The 19,005-nt window shown below is 38.2% G+C and overlaps 3 protein-coding genes and 1 pseudogene across 4 annotated transcripts; 1 reads left to right on the top strand and 3 right to left on the bottom strand.

The window, feature by feature from the left end:
* Positions 1–388: 388 nt before the first annotated feature.
* LOC126797826 (protein MODIFIER OF SNC1 11) lies at positions 389–3,309 on the top strand. 2 transcript variants are annotated; one of them, XM_050524556.1, is made up of 6 exons: positions 389–911; positions 1,479–1,559; positions 1,637–1,777; positions 1,927–1,987; positions 2,121–2,196; positions 2,294–3,309. In XM_050524556.1, exons 1-5 carry the CDS (start codon positions 592–594, stop codon positions 2,154–2,156), a joined length of 639 nt encoding a protein of 212 aa, XP_050380513.1. In that variant the 5' UTR covers positions 389–591; the 3' UTR covers positions 2,157–2,196; positions 2,294–3,309. The 2 variants fall into 2 exon arrangements, with proteins under 2 accessions (XP_050380513.1, XP_050380512.1); XM_050524555.1 differs by having other exon boundaries at positions 2,118–2,196.
* Positions 3,310–4,075: 766 nt separating this feature from the next.
* Positions 4,076–6,558, bottom strand: LOC126797578 (probable protein phosphatase 2C 38; annotated as a pseudogene).
* Positions 6,559–9,807: 3,249 nt separating this feature from the next.
* On the bottom strand, positions 9,808–11,085 carry LOC126799928 (uncharacterized). Its single transcript, XM_050527191.1, has 3 exons — positions 10,817–11,085; positions 10,592–10,712; positions 9,808–10,479 (listed from the first exon to the last, which is right to left on the bottom strand). The coding sequence occupies exons 1-3, from the start codon at positions 10,855–10,857 to the stop codon at positions 9,994–9,996; spliced, it is 648 nt and encodes a 215-aa protein (XP_050383148.1). The 5' UTR covers positions 10,858–11,085; the 3' UTR covers positions 9,808–9,993.
* A 5,206-nt stretch (positions 11,086–16,291) lies between these two features.
* LOC126800076 (E3 ubiquitin-protein ligase SGR9, amyloplastic) lies at positions 16,292–17,279 on the bottom strand. Its single transcript, XM_050527356.1, has one exon. The coding sequence runs from the start codon at positions 17,277–17,279 to the stop codon at positions 16,452–16,454; it is 828 nt and encodes a 275-aa protein (XP_050383313.1). The 3' UTR covers positions 16,292–16,451.
* Positions 17,280–19,005: the final 1,726 nt, after the last annotated feature.

Raw genomic sequence — 19,005 nt, 5'->3', positions numbered from 1 at the left:
CAAGTTTTTCAATATGGAGTATTCTGATTATGTGAAGGCATTTGATGTTTTTGCCGGTGCTGCTAAGCAAATTGATGAGCTTGTTGTATTCCATGGTTGGTGCAAGGATATTGGGGTTGCCAGGTCATTGGAGTATCCAAATCTCCAAAAGATTAGGAGCATGTTATTGGAGACATCACACATTGGAGTAATTTGTGAGGGCTCTGGATGAGGAGCCTCAAGCTGATATGAATAAGAGACGGAAATACCCCTGCAAAATAGACAGACTTTTCTGAAACAAATCGAGGGATCGACGGTATGTACAATTATTGGGTCGTGTTGAAATATCGAAACTAAATTACCCTTGATTGAGAGTGGAATATTAGCCCGGTACCGATCATAAAATGAAAATTGCCGAAACCAATTACATGTAAAAGTCCAGGAAAATATCTCCGAAAATCACACGATTGATGCTGGCAGTCCCTAATATAAATAGTACCACCCCACCGTCCACGAGTCACTTCCACCTTCGCAACCTAACCTCACACCAAGCGGACCTCCTCTCTCTCCCGATCCACGCAACCTCCGAATCCCACCGTAAACCTAATCCTAATGGCCACCACCGATACCCAGAAACCCACCGACACCACCCCCGCCGTCGAAAACCCCACCAAAGCCGCAGACCCCCCTGCCGCCGCAGATCTACCCGTCGACCCTCCCACCGAGACTCCCGCCGCTACTGCCCCTCCCTCCGCCGTCGACTCAGCTGAGAACGGGTCCAAGGCCGACTCCGAGGATCCGAAGACCGCTCCGGCCGCTGAGGATGGCTCTGCTCCGGCCTCTGCTACTGAGAAGAAGATGCGCCGCGCCGAGAGGTTTGGTATATCTGTGCAGCTCACCGAAGAAGAGAAGCGCAATTCCCGAGCTGAAAGGTATGGATTTGCATTCATTGATTTTTCCGGTGAATTTTAGGGTTAGGGTATTTCAGGCTTATTGAGATTGGGATTATGAGTAATTGTTTGTTTTATTTCATATACATGTGAGTGATTATCACTTAATAGGGATATTAATGCTAGTTGATACTGATTCGGACTATTTTTATGTGGATTGGAAGTAGGTTAATTCATAAATTATGCGTTTGAGCTGTCAAGATTAGAATCGAAGTAGTCGATCTCGATTTGGAAATAGGTCAATGATGCTTACACTTGATGCTTTGATTCTCAACAAACAGTAGATTACCGTGTTGTATAGGTTCTTGTGTGTATCTATGGTCTGGTCGTGACTGCGAAAGGCTGAATCTTTAGTGGTTGGAGTGTTAAAAAAAAGCCTTCTGTATTGAGCGTTTGGGGTTTGGAGAGTAGTGAACTGGCATGGTTGAAATTGCGAGTAGTTTTTTTTTTTTGACATTCATGGTGATTTTACGTGATGTTATGTTTACTTAGCTTTATTTTTCATATTGAGAATTGAGTTTCTGAACACATTGTCTGATATTGTGGCAGATTTGGTACTGTTTCTACATCGCCTGCATCAGATGGATCCAAAAAGTCAGAGGACCTGAAGAGGAAGGCTAGAGCTGAGAGGTCTGTGGCTTTTATTAAAGCAGTATCATACAGTTGGTTCTATTCATCTTTACTGACCTGTCTTTTTTCTTTATTAGGTTTGGGATTGCTGCTCCACCTGTGGCAAGTGATGAGGATGCAAGGAAGAAAGCTCGACTGGCCCGATTTGCCCCTGGTTCTAAGACTGCTCCTAAACCTGACCCTCAGGAAGAAGAAAAAAGGAAGGCAAGATCACTTAGGTATGTGTTACTGCAAGGCTTCAACATATTTTATTGATATATCAGTTGATCATGTGTAGTTAGATGAAGGTGTAATGTGCATATTGTTCTCTTGTGATTTGTTTAAAGTATTCTGTCAACTCTTGATACTAAATGTTCCCTCTTTTCAGGTTTTCAAATGGTGCTGGAGCTTCTCTCTCTCAAATGAATGACAAGGGAAATATTGAGCCGGTAAGATATTGTACTGTTTCGTTGTGACTCTGAATACCTAAAATATGAGTGTTTTCTTTCCCAACTCTGGTACTGGTTCTTCTAAAAAAAATCTGCTACTGGTTTGCTGATCTCTTTTCTTTGATATTAGAAGGCAACTATTGCAGGTGGTGCTGTTGGAAAGGCATGAAAGGAAGCTTCCTTTCTTTTTAGTTAGTAGATTTGTCTTTGTAAGTTAATTTTGCTTAAATATTTCATGCCCTTTTTTGTATTATTTTATGCATTTCCATATCGTTTTTTATTTACACTTTCTTATCTCTTTGGCAGGTTTAGGGTTCTGACATTATGTGATTCCCTTGAGGCTTCCTTCCTGTACCTACTTCTGATTGCATGGGTTATCAGGTGATGCATTTTCCATCTAGATAGATATCTTCTACAAGTCGGTGAGAAAACTTTGGCGGCAAGGAGGAGCTTTGATTCATGCTGGATTTGGTAATGGAGAACTACCTGCTTAGTGTTAGCATACCTTGAAATCTACCAAGAATGTCTTGAATTCAGAATACAACCTAGGGGGAAATCATTAATCATCGGGATTTTATGGCAACTGTTGGGTAGCTACTATTGACCCAAGGACAACTGCTCGTTATTGTTTATGGTCGCATACTCATGATGCAGTGTTGAACAGTAGTACTAAGTTGGTTATCTGAGTGAGTCTACATAATCTGATGAATGGTAATCAATGTTACAACCTGTTTAGTTGAGTCATAAACTGTTAATGGTAGGATATAGTGGAATTTATAAACCAAAAGAAAAAAAAAGGGTCAAGCAGTTGATAGTATCAGCTGTAAGGGAGGCAGATTTCTAGTTTGAGTAATGTAGTATTATTATGTATCTGGACTTTTTTTTTTGGTTATTTTTTATCTGTTTTGCTTGTGGTTCTAAGTTCTTAGTTTTTTTTATTTGGTAATAGATATATGTTTCAGTCAGATGAGAGGTATAACCATGTTATGTTGAGTAGTATTGTCCAACGCTGTGTCATGAGAAGGATGCCCAAGATGGTTTCAAAAGTTAAAGGTAATTATCACATATTAGTTTTTTCAGATAAATGCAAAAGTTGGAACCGTTCCCTAGATTGTATTACTGGAATTTGAGATATTCTTGGTTGTTGATTTGAGGTAAGTGACCTCTTTGAAGGTCGTTGTGGATTTTCATAAGCTTCGCTGGGTGACATGTGCACAGGTAGGATTTTGGGAAAGGATTGTACTCTCTGATACTTTGTAAGTGCTATATATTGTATGTGAAGCTTTCACTGGAAAATGTAAGGACATCCATCTGTATGTGGATGAAGGACCTGTGACTCTTTTTTTTTATAAAAGGGAATCATATAGTGTTGGTTTTGTTCACTGATCATCTATCTTTTTCTTAAAATATTTTTGTTAATCTATTGTCATTTACGTAATGATGAGTGGTTGACGGTCCATGGATTCTACATTTGAATGCATCTTAAAACATAAATCCCTTTTTTATTTCCATGTGGAGTGGCTAGTTGTTCTCTGTTACTAATTCCTTGATGAGTTTAGCATTTTGGGTTTTGTTCCAATGGTTTCAGCCTCAATTCCCTCAAAAGTTCAATAGAGTTTCTTTCGCTTTCCATTTTTTTTCTTCTCCTGCCATGTTCGTGCAAACAAGAAGAAAATTTGCATTTAGAAACTTTGGGGTGTTGGGAATATTGCTGTTGGGGTATCCAAGTCATGCGCATGCTGTATCAAATGGAAAATAGTGATTGGAGCTTGTGTTGCAATTTTATGTGCTTTTGGTTACCAAGCAAAGGCGTTTCTTCTTATGATTTAGCACTACCAAGAGTAACCTAACATTTGAATTTTAGATTACAAGGTAGAGGAAGTAAACAATGTCTACAATTCCGAGTCCTATGTGCAGTAACATAAACCATTTGGGGATGTAGACTCCCAATTTGGTTGAGCTTCATCCCTCTGATTTTTCAAACACTTGATCTTCTTTGAAGAGCATTTTTCAGCCATAGTAGCTAAGAAATAACGTGGCCCTATATTACATTTTTCAACTGGCCATCAAGTCTTCCACAGTTTACAATACAGTACCAGGAGGATGCAGGGGTTAGCCTGATTCAGAAGTTGGGTGTAACTGAAATATTAGATTTGCGAGCAGAGGTTCCATGTTTCGACTGATTGTGATCCAGGAACACTACCACTACACTGATGTCGTCGTGAAAATGTCGTCTCACTCCTCGCTCAATCTTTTTCAGGTCGGCGAACCTCACTTCCCTTTTCTTTGCTGCTTCTTGTAGTGCAGCCTCTATAAGTTTCCTGGCGATCCCCTGCAGAACAAGTATGAAATGGCTCATTAGTCTTAAGCTCTCCTTTAAATGCCTAACTATGCACCATGTCAGTTTCCTCCTTTTGATTCTTACCCTGCGCGGGTTATTGCTGACAATGTCGACAGCCTCCTGGTTGCTAAGATGCTCCCAAAGACCATCAGAAGCAAATATGACAAACTGATCTTCTGGTTGGAGTTTGAGTACCGATATGGATGGATCTGGACTCAGGATTGGTTTGAGGAATTCAGGATCCGGTAACCTAAACTTGGGTAGTAGAGGTTCTCTGTTGAACTCCGGCCTCTTTAGATATGCATCACCAATGGATCTTGAAACCTGCATAGGACATTCTATTTTAGTTCGTATGAAACATGCTAGTGTTGCCGCTCAACACTTGATTATCTGGCCGGGAAATCGTCGACATATTTAAACTCTGAAGATCCTCAATTGTCACGACTCACATCTGAAGAGATTCACAGTTTACAGGCCCTTTTTAAGTCATGTAAAACTAAAATGAGTTGAAGCAGTAGCTCCAACTCAGAGAGTCAGAGTGTACATGTAAGTGTTTCTGAGTTGATATATTAAGTGGTAGAGATCTTATCACGTCAAAACTTGCAGTCATCTTCAATGAAATAGATTGAAGTGATGGAAATATGCAGAACATGTTACGTGCCAGTACCTGTATGAGGCCCTTGACGCGCCAAACTTTGTGTCTCAACACCACAATCTGTGGATCATGGGAATGAGTAGTCTTGAGTTCCTGTCTCACTGATTCTAAACTTGCATTGTGCTCTGTAGACAACTGAATAGCTATGACTTCCCTAGTTGCCCTTTCTAGTTTCCCTAGAACCAGCCTGGAGTCACCGACATTTGCTGTGTATAAAAGTCCATTACACACTATTCCGACCAAACAACACGTTCCTGCAGATGCAATCTGCGGCTTAGTTAGCCACTGCTTCTTCACAACAGAGAGGAAGTTCTCCTCCGTGGCCAAAAACGCCTTCCGAATAACATGTTCGGACATGCTTCGATGTTCTGATGCAATTCCTGTCAACACATAAATTTTAATCAGCATAATCTATAGTCTCTCAATGAGCTATGTTGTGAACTTGCGATGCATAACTGCGAGACTAAGATTACAAATTCAGCTAGACAATTTAAGAATTTAATATGCTAGTGTATGCAAAGTGCTGAACATATAGGAACACAAGCTCTACACTATTACAAAGCATTAAGCTGACAAAAGAGTTAAATAAAGAAAAAACATACTCTGGAGATTGCTGAAAAGATTGTTGTTAACAAATCGTGAAGCCTCGGGGCCTCCATGTCCGTCGTATATTCCGACAAAGGTCCCCTGAGGACCGGATTTGTTTGAACCCAGAAACCCGGATTCGAGACGGCTTTGATCCTCCAAAGTACTATTGGCTTGGATCACTGCCATTGAGAATGCCCCCCAAGCATGGCAGCCCAAGTCCTTGTACCACAACAACCCTTCAACACGTCCACTAGCTTCACCACCCCGTCGACCACCATCTTCATCCACAGATGGCCTCCAACAGGGTACAATCATTTTAAGCAAACCTCTCTGTATCATCCAAATGACCCGGCAATCAAAAAGTTCATAAAGCCAACATGAAGAACGAGAATTGGATTAGGAGGACAAGTGCTCAAACTCAGCTCCAGTACTTTCTTGTTTATCAAATCCACAGCTCCATATTCAAGTTTATAGAACAATCCAGACACCATTAATATGAACAAAACGCAGATAGAAACCAAAAGGGTATGGGCTCAAGTCAAGTCACAAAATGTGTGTATATGATAGGGACCAAAAAACAAGATTATAAATATGGAGTTCAGAGAATATGGAGGCCTGCTGGTTCTGTGTATCTTGAAATCGGGTTAAATACGTTTGGCTCTTCCATGCTTGCCATCTCATATAGGAGCAGGGTTAGCTGTAAAAGCACATAGAGACTTGAAAATGGCAGAGCTTGGTCTCTGATCAGAGTGATCCAGGGAAACACTGGATAAGAGAAAAGGGTTTTGGAGTTTCTGGGGGCACAAGATCTTCAGAAATTATGTCAGATGAGATCCAAGATAGGAAAAAATAACAAGCTCTGAGCTACAAACTCTGACATTGTTTTTGATCTTCTCTCATCTTTGTTTGGTTTTTGTGAGAGAGAAAGAAAGAGATGGTAGTTTTGTTAGAGCTTACCATATTCCATTGGTTGATATTTTGAGCTTGCATGGCCTTTATTAGGCAAAACCCACCAGTTTAGGCACCAATTTCTCATCTTAATCTTAATCTCTGTTAGTATTTTGGCAACGCGGTAACCTTTTTTTGAGCAAACGCGGTAAAAAAGTTTTTACGGTTCACTTTCTCATTCGGTAATCGGTATGAAGCTAGTCTTCACTCTTCAGGTTAAAACACACGTAGAAGAATTGGTCATATTTTGACTACCAGTTAATTTCAGGTTTTAGTGGGAGTACCTAAATTCGATGTCTATCTTCAACCTCCAGCCATAGTGGATCTCCCATCACTCCCAGTCTCCCATCAATCACTTTAGTTGAGGCCCTGAGGGAGCTCAAAAGAAGCAGAACAGCATGTGTTATTTTACCAATTAAGCCTATAAATGATGACCAATTACCTTAACACGCGTACGTTTATGGTGTATGATTTATGTGAAAATCATGCATGCATTATTGCAGATTAGATTAGCTGTAACACAGAAGTTATTTGAAATAATTCACATGATGGAGGTCATAAATTCACAACCTGTTTTGTGATGGAGGAGCTTCATACATGCATGGATGGAGAAACATTGTATTAACGAAGAACAACTGTTCAAGTTTGGTATCCACGGAGAAAACTAGATATGGGTGCTACGCGTGTGCTGAGAATTAATTACAATGGGAAAATTAATTCGAATGATTCTAGCAGCCTATATATATCGAGTAGAATTTGTATACATCAATAATTAGAGATGAGATAACACACAAGATCGAAATGATGCCTTGACACGTACAACCAATTACTATCAGCAATAACAACAAATTAACGGTTGCACTCAATGAGCGACCAGGAGCTTAGATGGATGATTTTGTGTTATCCTTGACGTCGTAATCTCAATTTACATGCACGTAATAGATATACAATCATCAATTACCAAAAAGATTAGATCAGAAGTTTGATATACAATTGTTTGTTCGGGTTTTCTTGTCATCACGAGAAAGAGAGGACCGTTGCTCGTGTGTAGCTCACGAGAACGAACTACAATTTACCACCAACAATGGTAGATTAGCTAGCTAGAAATGCATGTTTGCACCGACTTATTAATGGCAACCTGGAAGGGTTTCTTTGCAAATTCACTTCTTGCTTCCAAGAGTTTGATAGTGGTGCATGCCTCAACAATATATGGCAAGCATTAGCCCAAAGTTTTATCAGCAGTGACCAGTCACACTGTCACAGTAGTGCTGCTGCTTTACTTTGTGTGACTACAATAAGGGCAAAACTCATGGCCATTGATAAGGACTTTCCATGGACCTCTTTCAAATACTGTGTAATTCTCTTACTGCTGAAAAAGAAGCTTGTGATAGAAATAATCGACTTCACTAATCGATTCAGCAATAACTTTGTGGGTGTTGCTTGCCCAGTTTTGCGTATATGAGCGGCATTTCTTTCTCATAGTGGTGCTAGAGGTGGAGCGCATTGAATTCAGTATGATTCCAAGGGATGATCAAACTGAGCTAAACATAATCATTCACAATAGGTAGACTTGTGAAATGCGCATGACTAAAATAGGCGTGAGGCTTGGATGAATTTGTCCGCTTCGATTTCATGGAGGAAATGAAGAAATTATCAATTATCTTGATTTGATTGAGAAAATTTAAAAAGGCAAAGGTAATGCATGTTATCCATTTGCTCTAAGGTTATTGTTGTGTCATTTCTTGCCTAAGTTGATTCGAGGCAATTCACCAAACATTCTGCTCTTACAAAAAAAGAAAAAAAGAAGGTAAACTCCTAATGGTCAAGCAAGCGAAATTCCTAGAGCCTAACTTCAACAGCTACGGTTTCCAGAATATTAAGATACTACTGCACATCTTATTGGTGAAGAAAAATCAGAGCGGTTCTTCACTTGGTAGACCTACCCGCCACCGGAAAATTGTGTTTCCTCACCCCTTTCATCTGGAATTATTCGTTAGTGTTAGATTGAAGCATCCATTTAGCTAAATCTAAGTTCTAACCATGTTAAGCTTGAAGCTTCCAACTAGAACTCACCTGATGAACAAAGAAGAAAGAGATCATGATTATTATATTATAATACATGCTTGTAGTGTTTCATTTGGGAGATTCTTATACTCACCTAGAAGAATTTTTTTTCTTTATTCCTGAATCCTGACACAAAATTATATGTTTTTTTTTTTTACATTACCTTTGTGCACCTCTTTATATATATATATATATATATATATATATATATGCACTAGCAAAATTGCATTTTATGTGCGCACTAGAGCATGTGATGGTCCTGCATGTAAATCCAAACTAAGCACAGACTGAACTGCAAGCCACACCAGAAGGATGCACTTCTAGGGTTTATCAATGCTTGATTCCTATATAGGCAAATCTAGACACTGATTGAACCTTGTTGATTATATAGCTTCAAAAATGGTATAACTCCAGGATTTCTGGTTCAATGACTTGACCAATAAATTTAAGAGCTTTAATTAACAGAATATATAGCAACTGCAGAACCACCTCTGTCAAAGACCAGATCAGGTCATCCGATCATATTTTCTTGCCAAGAAAAGTGTAAAGAGCTAGGCCGAAGCCAAAAGTCATCATTATAATCTGAGGGTCACAAGGATCAAGCCATAATATCGAACCACCCCTAAAAAATTCAATCACATTCAAAGCAAGCCACACAGGCAGATACAAACCAAACAAGAATGTGGCCAAAACTTGGGACCCAAACAAAAGCATTATCAGGGGAAAAAAAACCCCACAACTCACATGCTCTCTGTGAGTAAATTATGCACACCCCAATCACTTTTATTACTCATCCACAAATATTTATCCATCCAAACACTGCTCTTTCTTATACAATGTATCATATATTCAATTGTAGAACTAGATTATCCAAAAAGAATTTGATTGTAATCACATTGTTGTTAACTGCCACTTGCATGTTTAAGTTTGATGAGTTGGGCCAGTTACTCTACTCATGTGCCTTTTCTCCATTGAGCATTGAAGTTTTTCCCTGATATTCATCAGAACATCAAGAACTTCTCGAACACTTGCATTAATTGGCTTCAGGTCAGTTGTACTGCTGTGAGAGGTAGCAGCAGGCATACTCAAAGGAACCAATACAAGTTTGTTATCAACATAATCCAAATCCCCATTCTCATTATCAATCTCAGTCTGTTCCATTGAAGACTTTAAGTTTGAGTAACCGAAAAAATTACAATATATAATCTTATTAGCTATACTAAGCAAACTACTCATCATGGAAAATGAAGTTTTTTCTGAATACATGCATTATTCAAATTCAATAATGGCAGAGGCACCAACTTTTATCCCAACATATCAATCCCAATCGATGTGATTTACTTGAGCTCACTCAGGACCTTATTTATATATAATGAGTAACAAAATGACATGTAACACATCAATTAGTAACTAAGAGTTGGCTAAAAGCTGGTGCAATGGTGCCCTGACTGGAATTACATACCTAATATGCTCATCGCCCTTTGAATCTTCAGATTTATGAATTGTGTATTCTGGGGAAGGAAATTCTAAGCTAGAAGTGGAACTGGAATCAGGACTAGAACATTGAGCAGTTGAATGGTCATCAGTGAAAGGATCACTTTCATGGCTTTTCTCAGATGGGGTGGACTTTGCTACTTGATTTTGACTTGATTTTCCTAAGAATTCTGAGTCTTTGACTGTGGACTTGGGCTCATTGTCTTCTGGATTATTGGAGCATGAAGTACTTGTGGATTGCCTTCTAGATGTTACACTCTGTTCTGAGGAACATGACTGGTCTGATTCAACTGAAATAGAATGTTTCAAAGATTCAAGCTTTCTTTTCAAGAATTTCAGCTTCTTTTCAGCTTTGTTCTTCAATTGTATCTCTTCTTTCAGCTTGTTTTGTAGCTCTATCAACTGTCATCACAACCCAACATTATTTTAAAGCATTTAACTAAGAATCAGTTATACAAACTCTAGATTCAACTTAGCAAGTAGGATTGAGAGGGATAGCTTGAAAAACAATTACCTTCTTGCCCATTAATTCTGCATCCTCCTTTGCTACTCTTGAAGCTTGCCTCTCTGCCAGTAGTCTTCCTCTTAGGCACTCCAAGGTCCTCATACCTTCATCTCCCTCCATTTTCCTATCACTGAATCAAAACACTATGGCATTATGCACAATCTTCAATGATTTGTGTATGTGAGACAGTGAGTGAGTCACTGTAAGTGAGTGAGTAAGAGAGAAAGAACCCACCTCAAATTCCCATCATCCTTGCCAGCACCAATCATTGTCATTCTTCTTGGTCTTGCACTGCAGCAAACTCTTGATCTTAAACTTGAGTACCCTTTTTCAGATCATATAAAACTCACACAATGCTGCATAGAAGTTTGGAGAAATTGGAAAATTTTCCTTTTTCTGGGTGGACAATGTATACTAGTGCAAAGGTAAAGCTGCTTCTGTCGATGTTTAGAAAACCAAGAACAGAGCTTTGGACAATTTCCTAACCCACCAGGTGGTGAATGAATACTCATGGACAGCAAAAACACTGCCTGTCTGTACTTAATAGTCACGCTGGTAACAGTGACGAACTTCTTTTTTTGAAAATTATTATCTGTGATCTAGTTTCTTTTTACTGAAATATTTTCAACTATACATAATCATTAATAAGAAGAGCCTATGTTAGTTTCTACTTTCTACACAATCATTTACTTAGTTTTCCTGGCATCACGCAATTGACTACTTTATAAAAAGTTCCACCTAAACTATACCCCATTCTTGGTCCTCACTCATAAAATGGGACGTCTCCCCAAATTTGGCTCGAACTCTTTGGCAATGCAAAGATTTAAACTTAATATTAGCAAAAGTTCTATAGTTTGACGTTCCAGCTGATTAGTGTTTTCACTATTCAGGTTATTTTATCTGGCTAGTTTATCAAAAAATTACATGGAGGAGGACAAAGCTACTGTGAAGTGAGGACCATCCAGTGTTTCAGTGCATTTATTTATATCCAGCTTTAGATGCAAATTATTAATATATAGGAGTGGGATTCAAAATTCGAAATTTGAAATTAAGGGATCACATCAGAAAACTGAGATGTATGTATAGTTTGATGCAGCAGCTACTTATGGCTGGTACTGTCACGTGATTTTTATTTGAATTGTCTTTCTCTACCCTAATTGTTTTTTTACTCTACCCTTATTGTTCATTTTTGTTCATATTATCTGCCATTGTATATAGTTTTTCTGTTTCTGACTTAACAATGGCATAAGGACTAAAAGAGTGTGTGTATGTGGTTTAGAAATAGGTGCTGATGAATTGGAACATAGTGGTGAATATTAAACAATGCAGTTGCTGCAAATGAATGTTTCATTATGCTTATTTCTCAATTAATTTTTCTTTCTGATCTATCTGCCTGATTCTTGAGTATCTCACAAATTATTCATTAGAATAATGAAACGTTGCTCCAAATGATGATGAACATATTATATGCTACTGTCAAAGAAAATGTAGCTCTTTAAGGTTGATTTTCACTGTGTTGTTTGCTCACATTGAAGGCATCAGATAGTATAAAATCACATACACAACAATGTCATGAGTGCTTAATAATTTGAAAAACCAATCACATACGTGATTTTCAATTTACCCTTGATGCGTTTTAAGGGTCCACGGTTCATCGTGAGTACGTCTACGACGGATTTTTCGAAGATTATCTTATACTCAATCAATCTGATTTTCAAATATATATCCTAAGAAAGTTAGCAGCAGCATGATTTCTTTCATAAAGTAACCCTCCAGATCTACCCAACATACTTTGGGTCGTGTAAAAATTATTGTATTTCTAACCAAAAGAAGAACGTAACGTGAATCACTGAATATTAATGAAGCATGTTACTAGTTTTATAATGGGGAAAGTAATCAATTTGGAGTAAGATATAGCCAGCTAAGGCAGCACCATCCTACAATTCAAGCAGTGTGGCCAGGTTGCCATTATATGTCATCCCTAATTTTGAAAGCTTTTGTATAAAGAAACAAACCACTCAATCTCCAAACCAGTAGATATGGAACACACTGGTACTGTTTTAATTAACGGTTTCAAAATAGGCTTGCTCTGCACTTCAGAGAAATGACTAAGCTACTCTTATTTGATCATGAGCCATCAATGTTTCTACTAAACAAGCTCCAAATCCCTATTGACTATGCAACATGAACATGCCAGAGCTTTAAGCACACTCAATATCATCAACTGGCCCCTTCTGTTTTTGTGAGTAGGGCCTGGGTTTGGCAATTGGCACCAAGTTTGTCATGATTCAAAAATCCAATTTGGAAAACTAGGAGGGGTCAATAATCAATTATTTTTTTGGAAACATTCTCCCAAGACAGAAATCTATTATGTCCTCTTACTATAAGTACCTCATTAATTGTTTGCTACAGACTCCTCCTGTTATTTTTGTGACTTTATTGCCTGGCGGAAAAATGATTTGTTAAATTGATTAATGGAATTTCTTCCCTCTGTGTTCCATTGCATATATTTATATATATGCAGCTCACTTTCTTTTTTTTGAGAAGACACGAAAACCAAATTTATTAAAACAAGAGAGAATTAGATATAAGCTCAATATTGGAGTCCTCCTTTTAAACTAAACCCACACTTATAATTTTATTTAATCTACACCTAATATGAACTTTTAATTGACTATTTTACCCTTTTAACATCAGACAAAAAATTACCTTGATTGTAGTTACTGATTGTAATTGAAATTCACTTTTTTTTCTTATCATTGATTTGAATTTAAAATATGAAGCTCAAATATCAATTTATCTTGATTTTACCATAACTGAATGTTCGTCTTTCTTGTAAGAAATAGTAGGAGGCAAACATGCATACAATACTTATTTCTTGTGTCTATAAAGAACAAGAGTTTTGAAAAAAAATAAAAGGATTAGTGATTAGATCAAGGAATTGGCACAAAGCTTTTTGTGATTATGCTTTCACTTAGCTTCTACGTATGTCAAAAATGTCTACTTATAAGGTATGTTTTTTGTGCTTTGATTTTTTTCTTCTCTTGTTAGGTCTATTCTCATATGATTCATATCAATTGCATAATAGGAAAATAAGCTCTGAAATTCATACTTTACCTACAAAATAGCTAATATGTAACTATGTAAGTGAGGATCAAATTTAACCTATATGTAAGATGGTATTCTCTCAATTTATAGGTATAATATAGTAAGTAATCTAACAAAGAGAACAAATAAATCTTCAACAAAAAATGTATTATTCAGGTATATATCATACAAAGAAAAATAGTCTAATGACCATATACCTATTGAATAGTCATTGTTAACTCGCAATGATAGAATATATATATATATATATATATATATATATATACCTCATAAATAAGTTGACGATAGAATAATCCTAATATATAGGTAAGTAAAATAGAAATTAAATGAAGCTTTTAGTTAGGCAAATAAGACAAAACATTTAATTACCTTTAAATTAGAAAGTTTAGATTACCGAAAACAAAATATATTAAAACATTTCAATTAGGAAAACTCCATACAAATTTAATGAAATTACAATTAAAAAGGGACAAATAAAAAGATCTACAATTAAGGTATTTAATGATGACATTATTTTTGAAAGTTGACTTATACATGTTTACAAATTTAAATTGTGGCAATTTATGCAATTTTTCTTAAAATAAAACCTAATAGTTTAGCGTAAAATATAAGTGGGTTTAGTTTAAAATGGAGTTAGAAAATTGAGTGTATAATGAAATACCCCTTAAAACAAACTTAGGTACAAGATAGCTATCAATTACAAGAAGTCAATCACAAACTGGAAATAAGCTTTTATCCAGCAACTAAGAGGCTACATCCCAAACTCACAAGTATACAACATAGACAATGAGGAGAGCCGGACACGGGCATACTAAAAATATCTTTTGCCCCACCGTTACACTGCATATAAAAGCTAACAAAGAGGAAAACAAAATCTAAAACTCAATCAACCAACTTATATGCAGCTCACTTGGTTCTGTACTTTTGCGACCTTATTCTTTGTTGCTGTGATTATGTGAAGCTTGTTTCATTGTTTAGTTAGAGCTAGGCGGATGGATCTGCTAGTTGAAAGACTGAGTATCTGACTAGGTGATTAGTAATTGTACTGTCAAGAGTCGAGACCCATAGTTAAGGCTCAACCTTTGCCTTGCGCCTTGGTCATGTTTCAGGCTAGGGTTCTAATAAAAGAAAGATATTGCTGAAACACATAGATTCTGGGACGTCCACTACGACATTGAAGTGTGTTGTAAAGTTTCTCAAGCACCGCTGCATAAAGGTTCCGAAACAAAGAAATAATTTATTAGATTTTGATTGAGCTACAGTGAGGAATGTGAAATATGGAGACTCGTACGAGGTCTTCATTAAAAGATGTTGGTTCTAACACACACCCAATTAGTGATTAAATGCTGAAACTAATGCATATAGACTGAGTATTTTAGACCTAAAATTAGGAGATGTAAAAGACTAGGTAGTACAATCCAAACTCCAAGCAGATAGTTGGTCACATCATAAGTAAATAGGTAGCTATCATATGCCCGAGGTAAGTTCCGAAACAGCTATTAACTTAGATTAATTACATGTATTATATGATTTATGATGTAAGCATTAAAGTCATATGATTTTAATCAGAAGGAAGTCAGTAAAATTAAAATCGATACAACTTGCTCAACATGACACACGCAAGGGTTGATTTTATGATAGCCAACATAATATTTAACATTTTAATTTCCTCTAATATTTGCAGTCAATAGTAAAACAAATTGATAAGAACTTTAGATTTCGTAAACCTTTGTTATATACACATAACAACTTAACATTTTAATTTTTAATCATGTTTCACGGGTTTCACTGTATCTATATGAATATGTATTACAATTCAAAACATATGAAAGTGCTTAAAAAATCTTGCAAGACACACACCGAGCATTATTGTGTTGTGTGACTTGTGTCATGCGACTTGTAAATCAAGAGAGGGCTTCGGTACTCGGTAGTCAAGTAGGACAGGGACCAACCTTCTGTGGGCTTTCCTGATTCTTATTGGGCTTTAATGTGAGTTGCTTCAGATGACAAATGGTGCCCAAAGAAGTTTTTGGAATCGAACCATTTGCATCGTTGAAGATCACCGTACAATTTGTAGTTACAACAAAATCATGGTGTTTTTGATTCGTTTTCACTTACTGTTAGCTACAAAACTTTTCCGGTTCAGAGCAAAATTCAGCATTTAGCTTGAAAATACAATCTATTCCCATTAAAAACAGATGATATTAATCATGTCATGTTGCAATACTTGCATCTACTGGCTTTGATTATCCTCACACGTCTACCACAATATAAAGACTCATCGAGTCATCATCAATTGGCCAGAAGTCCAGAACTAATTGCAACATTATATTATGACAATGAATCAATTCATTTAATCCTGCCTAAAATATCTGCTTTCCCATACAATCCATACTACATTCTAAACCACACGAGTCAAAATCAATTACTATGTGTGATTCCCTACAGCCCGTTCATCACATCCATACAATACATCCTCATCTCAGTATTGATCGACCCCCCTTCTCGACGACCCATCTAATCTTCACACTTGTACACTTCATAATTAACATCAATTGTTCATGATTAAGATTTAGGCCCGACTTCAGTCAGGCCCGGCCATCGGAATATATTCCAACCGGCCAATTCTACAATTTCCCGTGCTTAATGTTAAACAACACTAAATTGCATATGTACTCGTACATAATGTGAGAGATACTACAAGTTTTATGGCCACGATCGCCTCTAAATATTACTACACTAAGCCGAAACTAAACCCTTCTCAGAAGTCAGAACTGACACTAACCAAAACCTCCCAGAGCCGCTGGATCTCCCCGTACTCATCATCGGTCGGAAGCCTAAACCGGCAGCAGGGACACGTGTTCCTCTTGCTCAGCCACCGCAATATACACACCCAATGAAACAAATGCCGGCACGGCAGCTCGCATACATCTCTGTTCTCCGCCATCTCTTCCTTGCATATCACGCATTCCTTGGGGCCAGCGCCACCACTTCTCACCTCCACGGACGGCAGTGCCACCACCACCGCTTTTGACGCCGCCACTTCCCTCCCAGCCTTCCCGCCAAAACTACAGCTCCCCATCGCACTAACGAACCTCAAACACCTCGTCAGCATTTCAACGTAAGTAACCAAGACCGACGCATTATGGTCCCCGATGCCGGAAACAGTTAACATGGTGTCGCAGTAGAACTTGCCGACTACTTCCCGCCATTTCGCGGTTGGGGCTTGGAGGGCGTCCGGGTCGTGCTGGTGGACCTCGCAGAGCAAGAGTAGGAGTAGCACGGCGTCGAGGTCTCTCAGCTTGACTCGTGGCGGTGGGGCGTTGGCGGCTGGCTGGAAATGGAGGGCGAGGTGATGGAGGGAGGAGATAACGTGGCGGGCGATGAGGATGGTCTTGTGGTGGAGGGAGAGGGAGTTGAGGTGGCGGAGAGTGAGTGAAAATAGGATGTGAGAGGAAAGTAGAGAGGAGATGCGGCGGCGGTGGTGGTGGGAGAGGGAGAGGAGGGTGTGGGTGAGATCGGAGAGTTGGGGAGGTGTGAGGGCGGCCAGAGCAGCCATGATGGTTGTGGTGGTGGTTTCTAGTTCCATAATGGGATCGTGTGCTTATGCTTTGGATCGACTTTCACTTTGCAGTTTATATAGAGTAAATTGGGAGTTGGGGGAAAGGAATGAGGAATGTTGTGGCTTTTTATATGCATTTTGCATTTTGGCCACCCATTGGATCCCTTGGCGGGGGGGGGGGGGGGGGGGGGGGGGGGCGCAAATTGTTGACTACATTGCTCACAAAATTGAGATCCATTTGCGTATGAAAACTAGTCTACTCTTCTATTTGATCAAGAATGATGGTGTAGTCCGTATAGATGTGATACAAACAACTCCGATCTATTTCACTAGATAGAAGTATGAACTAATGACAATTGATTTATTCATCGGATTGCATAACAATGTTACACCATAAAATGTTCTATTAATATGAAGATGAAAATCAAATTTAATTAGGGGTGAGGACGGGACGGGGCTCATCCCACACTTTTGAATCAGGACGGGACGAGTGTTTTTAAAAATGCATCACACTCGGAATTAATCCCAGTTGGGACGGGACGGAACGGGACAAATCCCACATTCCTATGAAGTTAAATAAAAACTTATATTTTTACTTTTTCATTAACAAAGTAACATTCAATAATGAAATTTTAACAAAAAAATGCATATTATGTTCAAAATATTATAATTTACCATTATTATTTGAGTTGATATAATTTTGGAGTTATTAAGAACATAAATTAGTTTCATTTTGATACAAATATATAAGAATTTTTAAGTTTTCATTAAAGGTGGGACGGGACGGGACGGGACGAACGTTTTTAGACCTTCGTCCCTTCCCGTCCCGATGAATTTCGGGACGAGATCAGGACGGGATCAGAATTTCCGTTTGTTATGCCCACCCCTAAATTTAATAACATATGAGTGAAAATTCTTGTCATTAGTTAATGTATGTGAATTTCACGTATATAGAATGTTTTATTTTACATAAATCCATAAATATTACTACGCAAACACAAATGGATAAATGCTTTTACATAGCCTATAAACGTTTGTCTGAACTCTTAGCAATATGCCAATATGTTCGGTCATTCTCTGAGTCATAACATGTGTTGATCACCTTTCTTTTCCGATGCACCATGTGTTGAACACTATTTATGTCGATTTTTTTGTTGATTTCAATAGTTCTACGTCCACCTCCTCTAGGAAATGAAACAGCCTATTGGTGGATATACATGACTAAGATGGCCAAGTCTGTAGGTTTTTTTGTCCACAAGTTCGTGTCCAGTTCAACCCCATTTGTCACACCCTCTTCATAATCTCCATAACTACTCTCATTATTGATCTTCCTCACGCAAAACAAGCAGAAGAAGAAAAGAAAACCATAGGCCCATGCATGGCTCATTCCTCTTGTCCCCTAGAACACCAATAATGCAGATCGAAGCTGGTGGAAATGACTCATATGAGCAACTATGCATATATTCTTTACTTATCTCAAGGCTTTGTGCCGCCCTTTACCATTACATTCACCACCTTCGACTCCCTGTAATTTTCCTTGGATCTTGAGCTAATGGTCAAGTGATGAACCTAATGACCATGAGGAAATGGTAAAGCTGGATGTAAACATTACTGTATGTGGTGGACTGGTGGTAAATCCCCAAATGGGTACCTTGGTCACCACAACACAGCCTTGCAGGCACGATGCCTTTGCGAAAGGAGACACAATGATAATCTTGTAGATCAGAATTCGGGGATGGAAAAAGTATTATGC

Source organism: Argentina anserina, chromosome 6 (assembly GCF_933775445.1).
Source record: "Argentina anserina chromosome 6, drPotAnse1.1, whole genome shotgun sequence".
NCBI lineage: Eukaryota > Viridiplantae > Streptophyta > Magnoliopsida > Rosales > Rosaceae > Argentina > Argentina anserina.
Note: the sequence above shows the minus strand (reverse complement) of the source record. Positions and strands in the feature narration are given on the sequence as shown.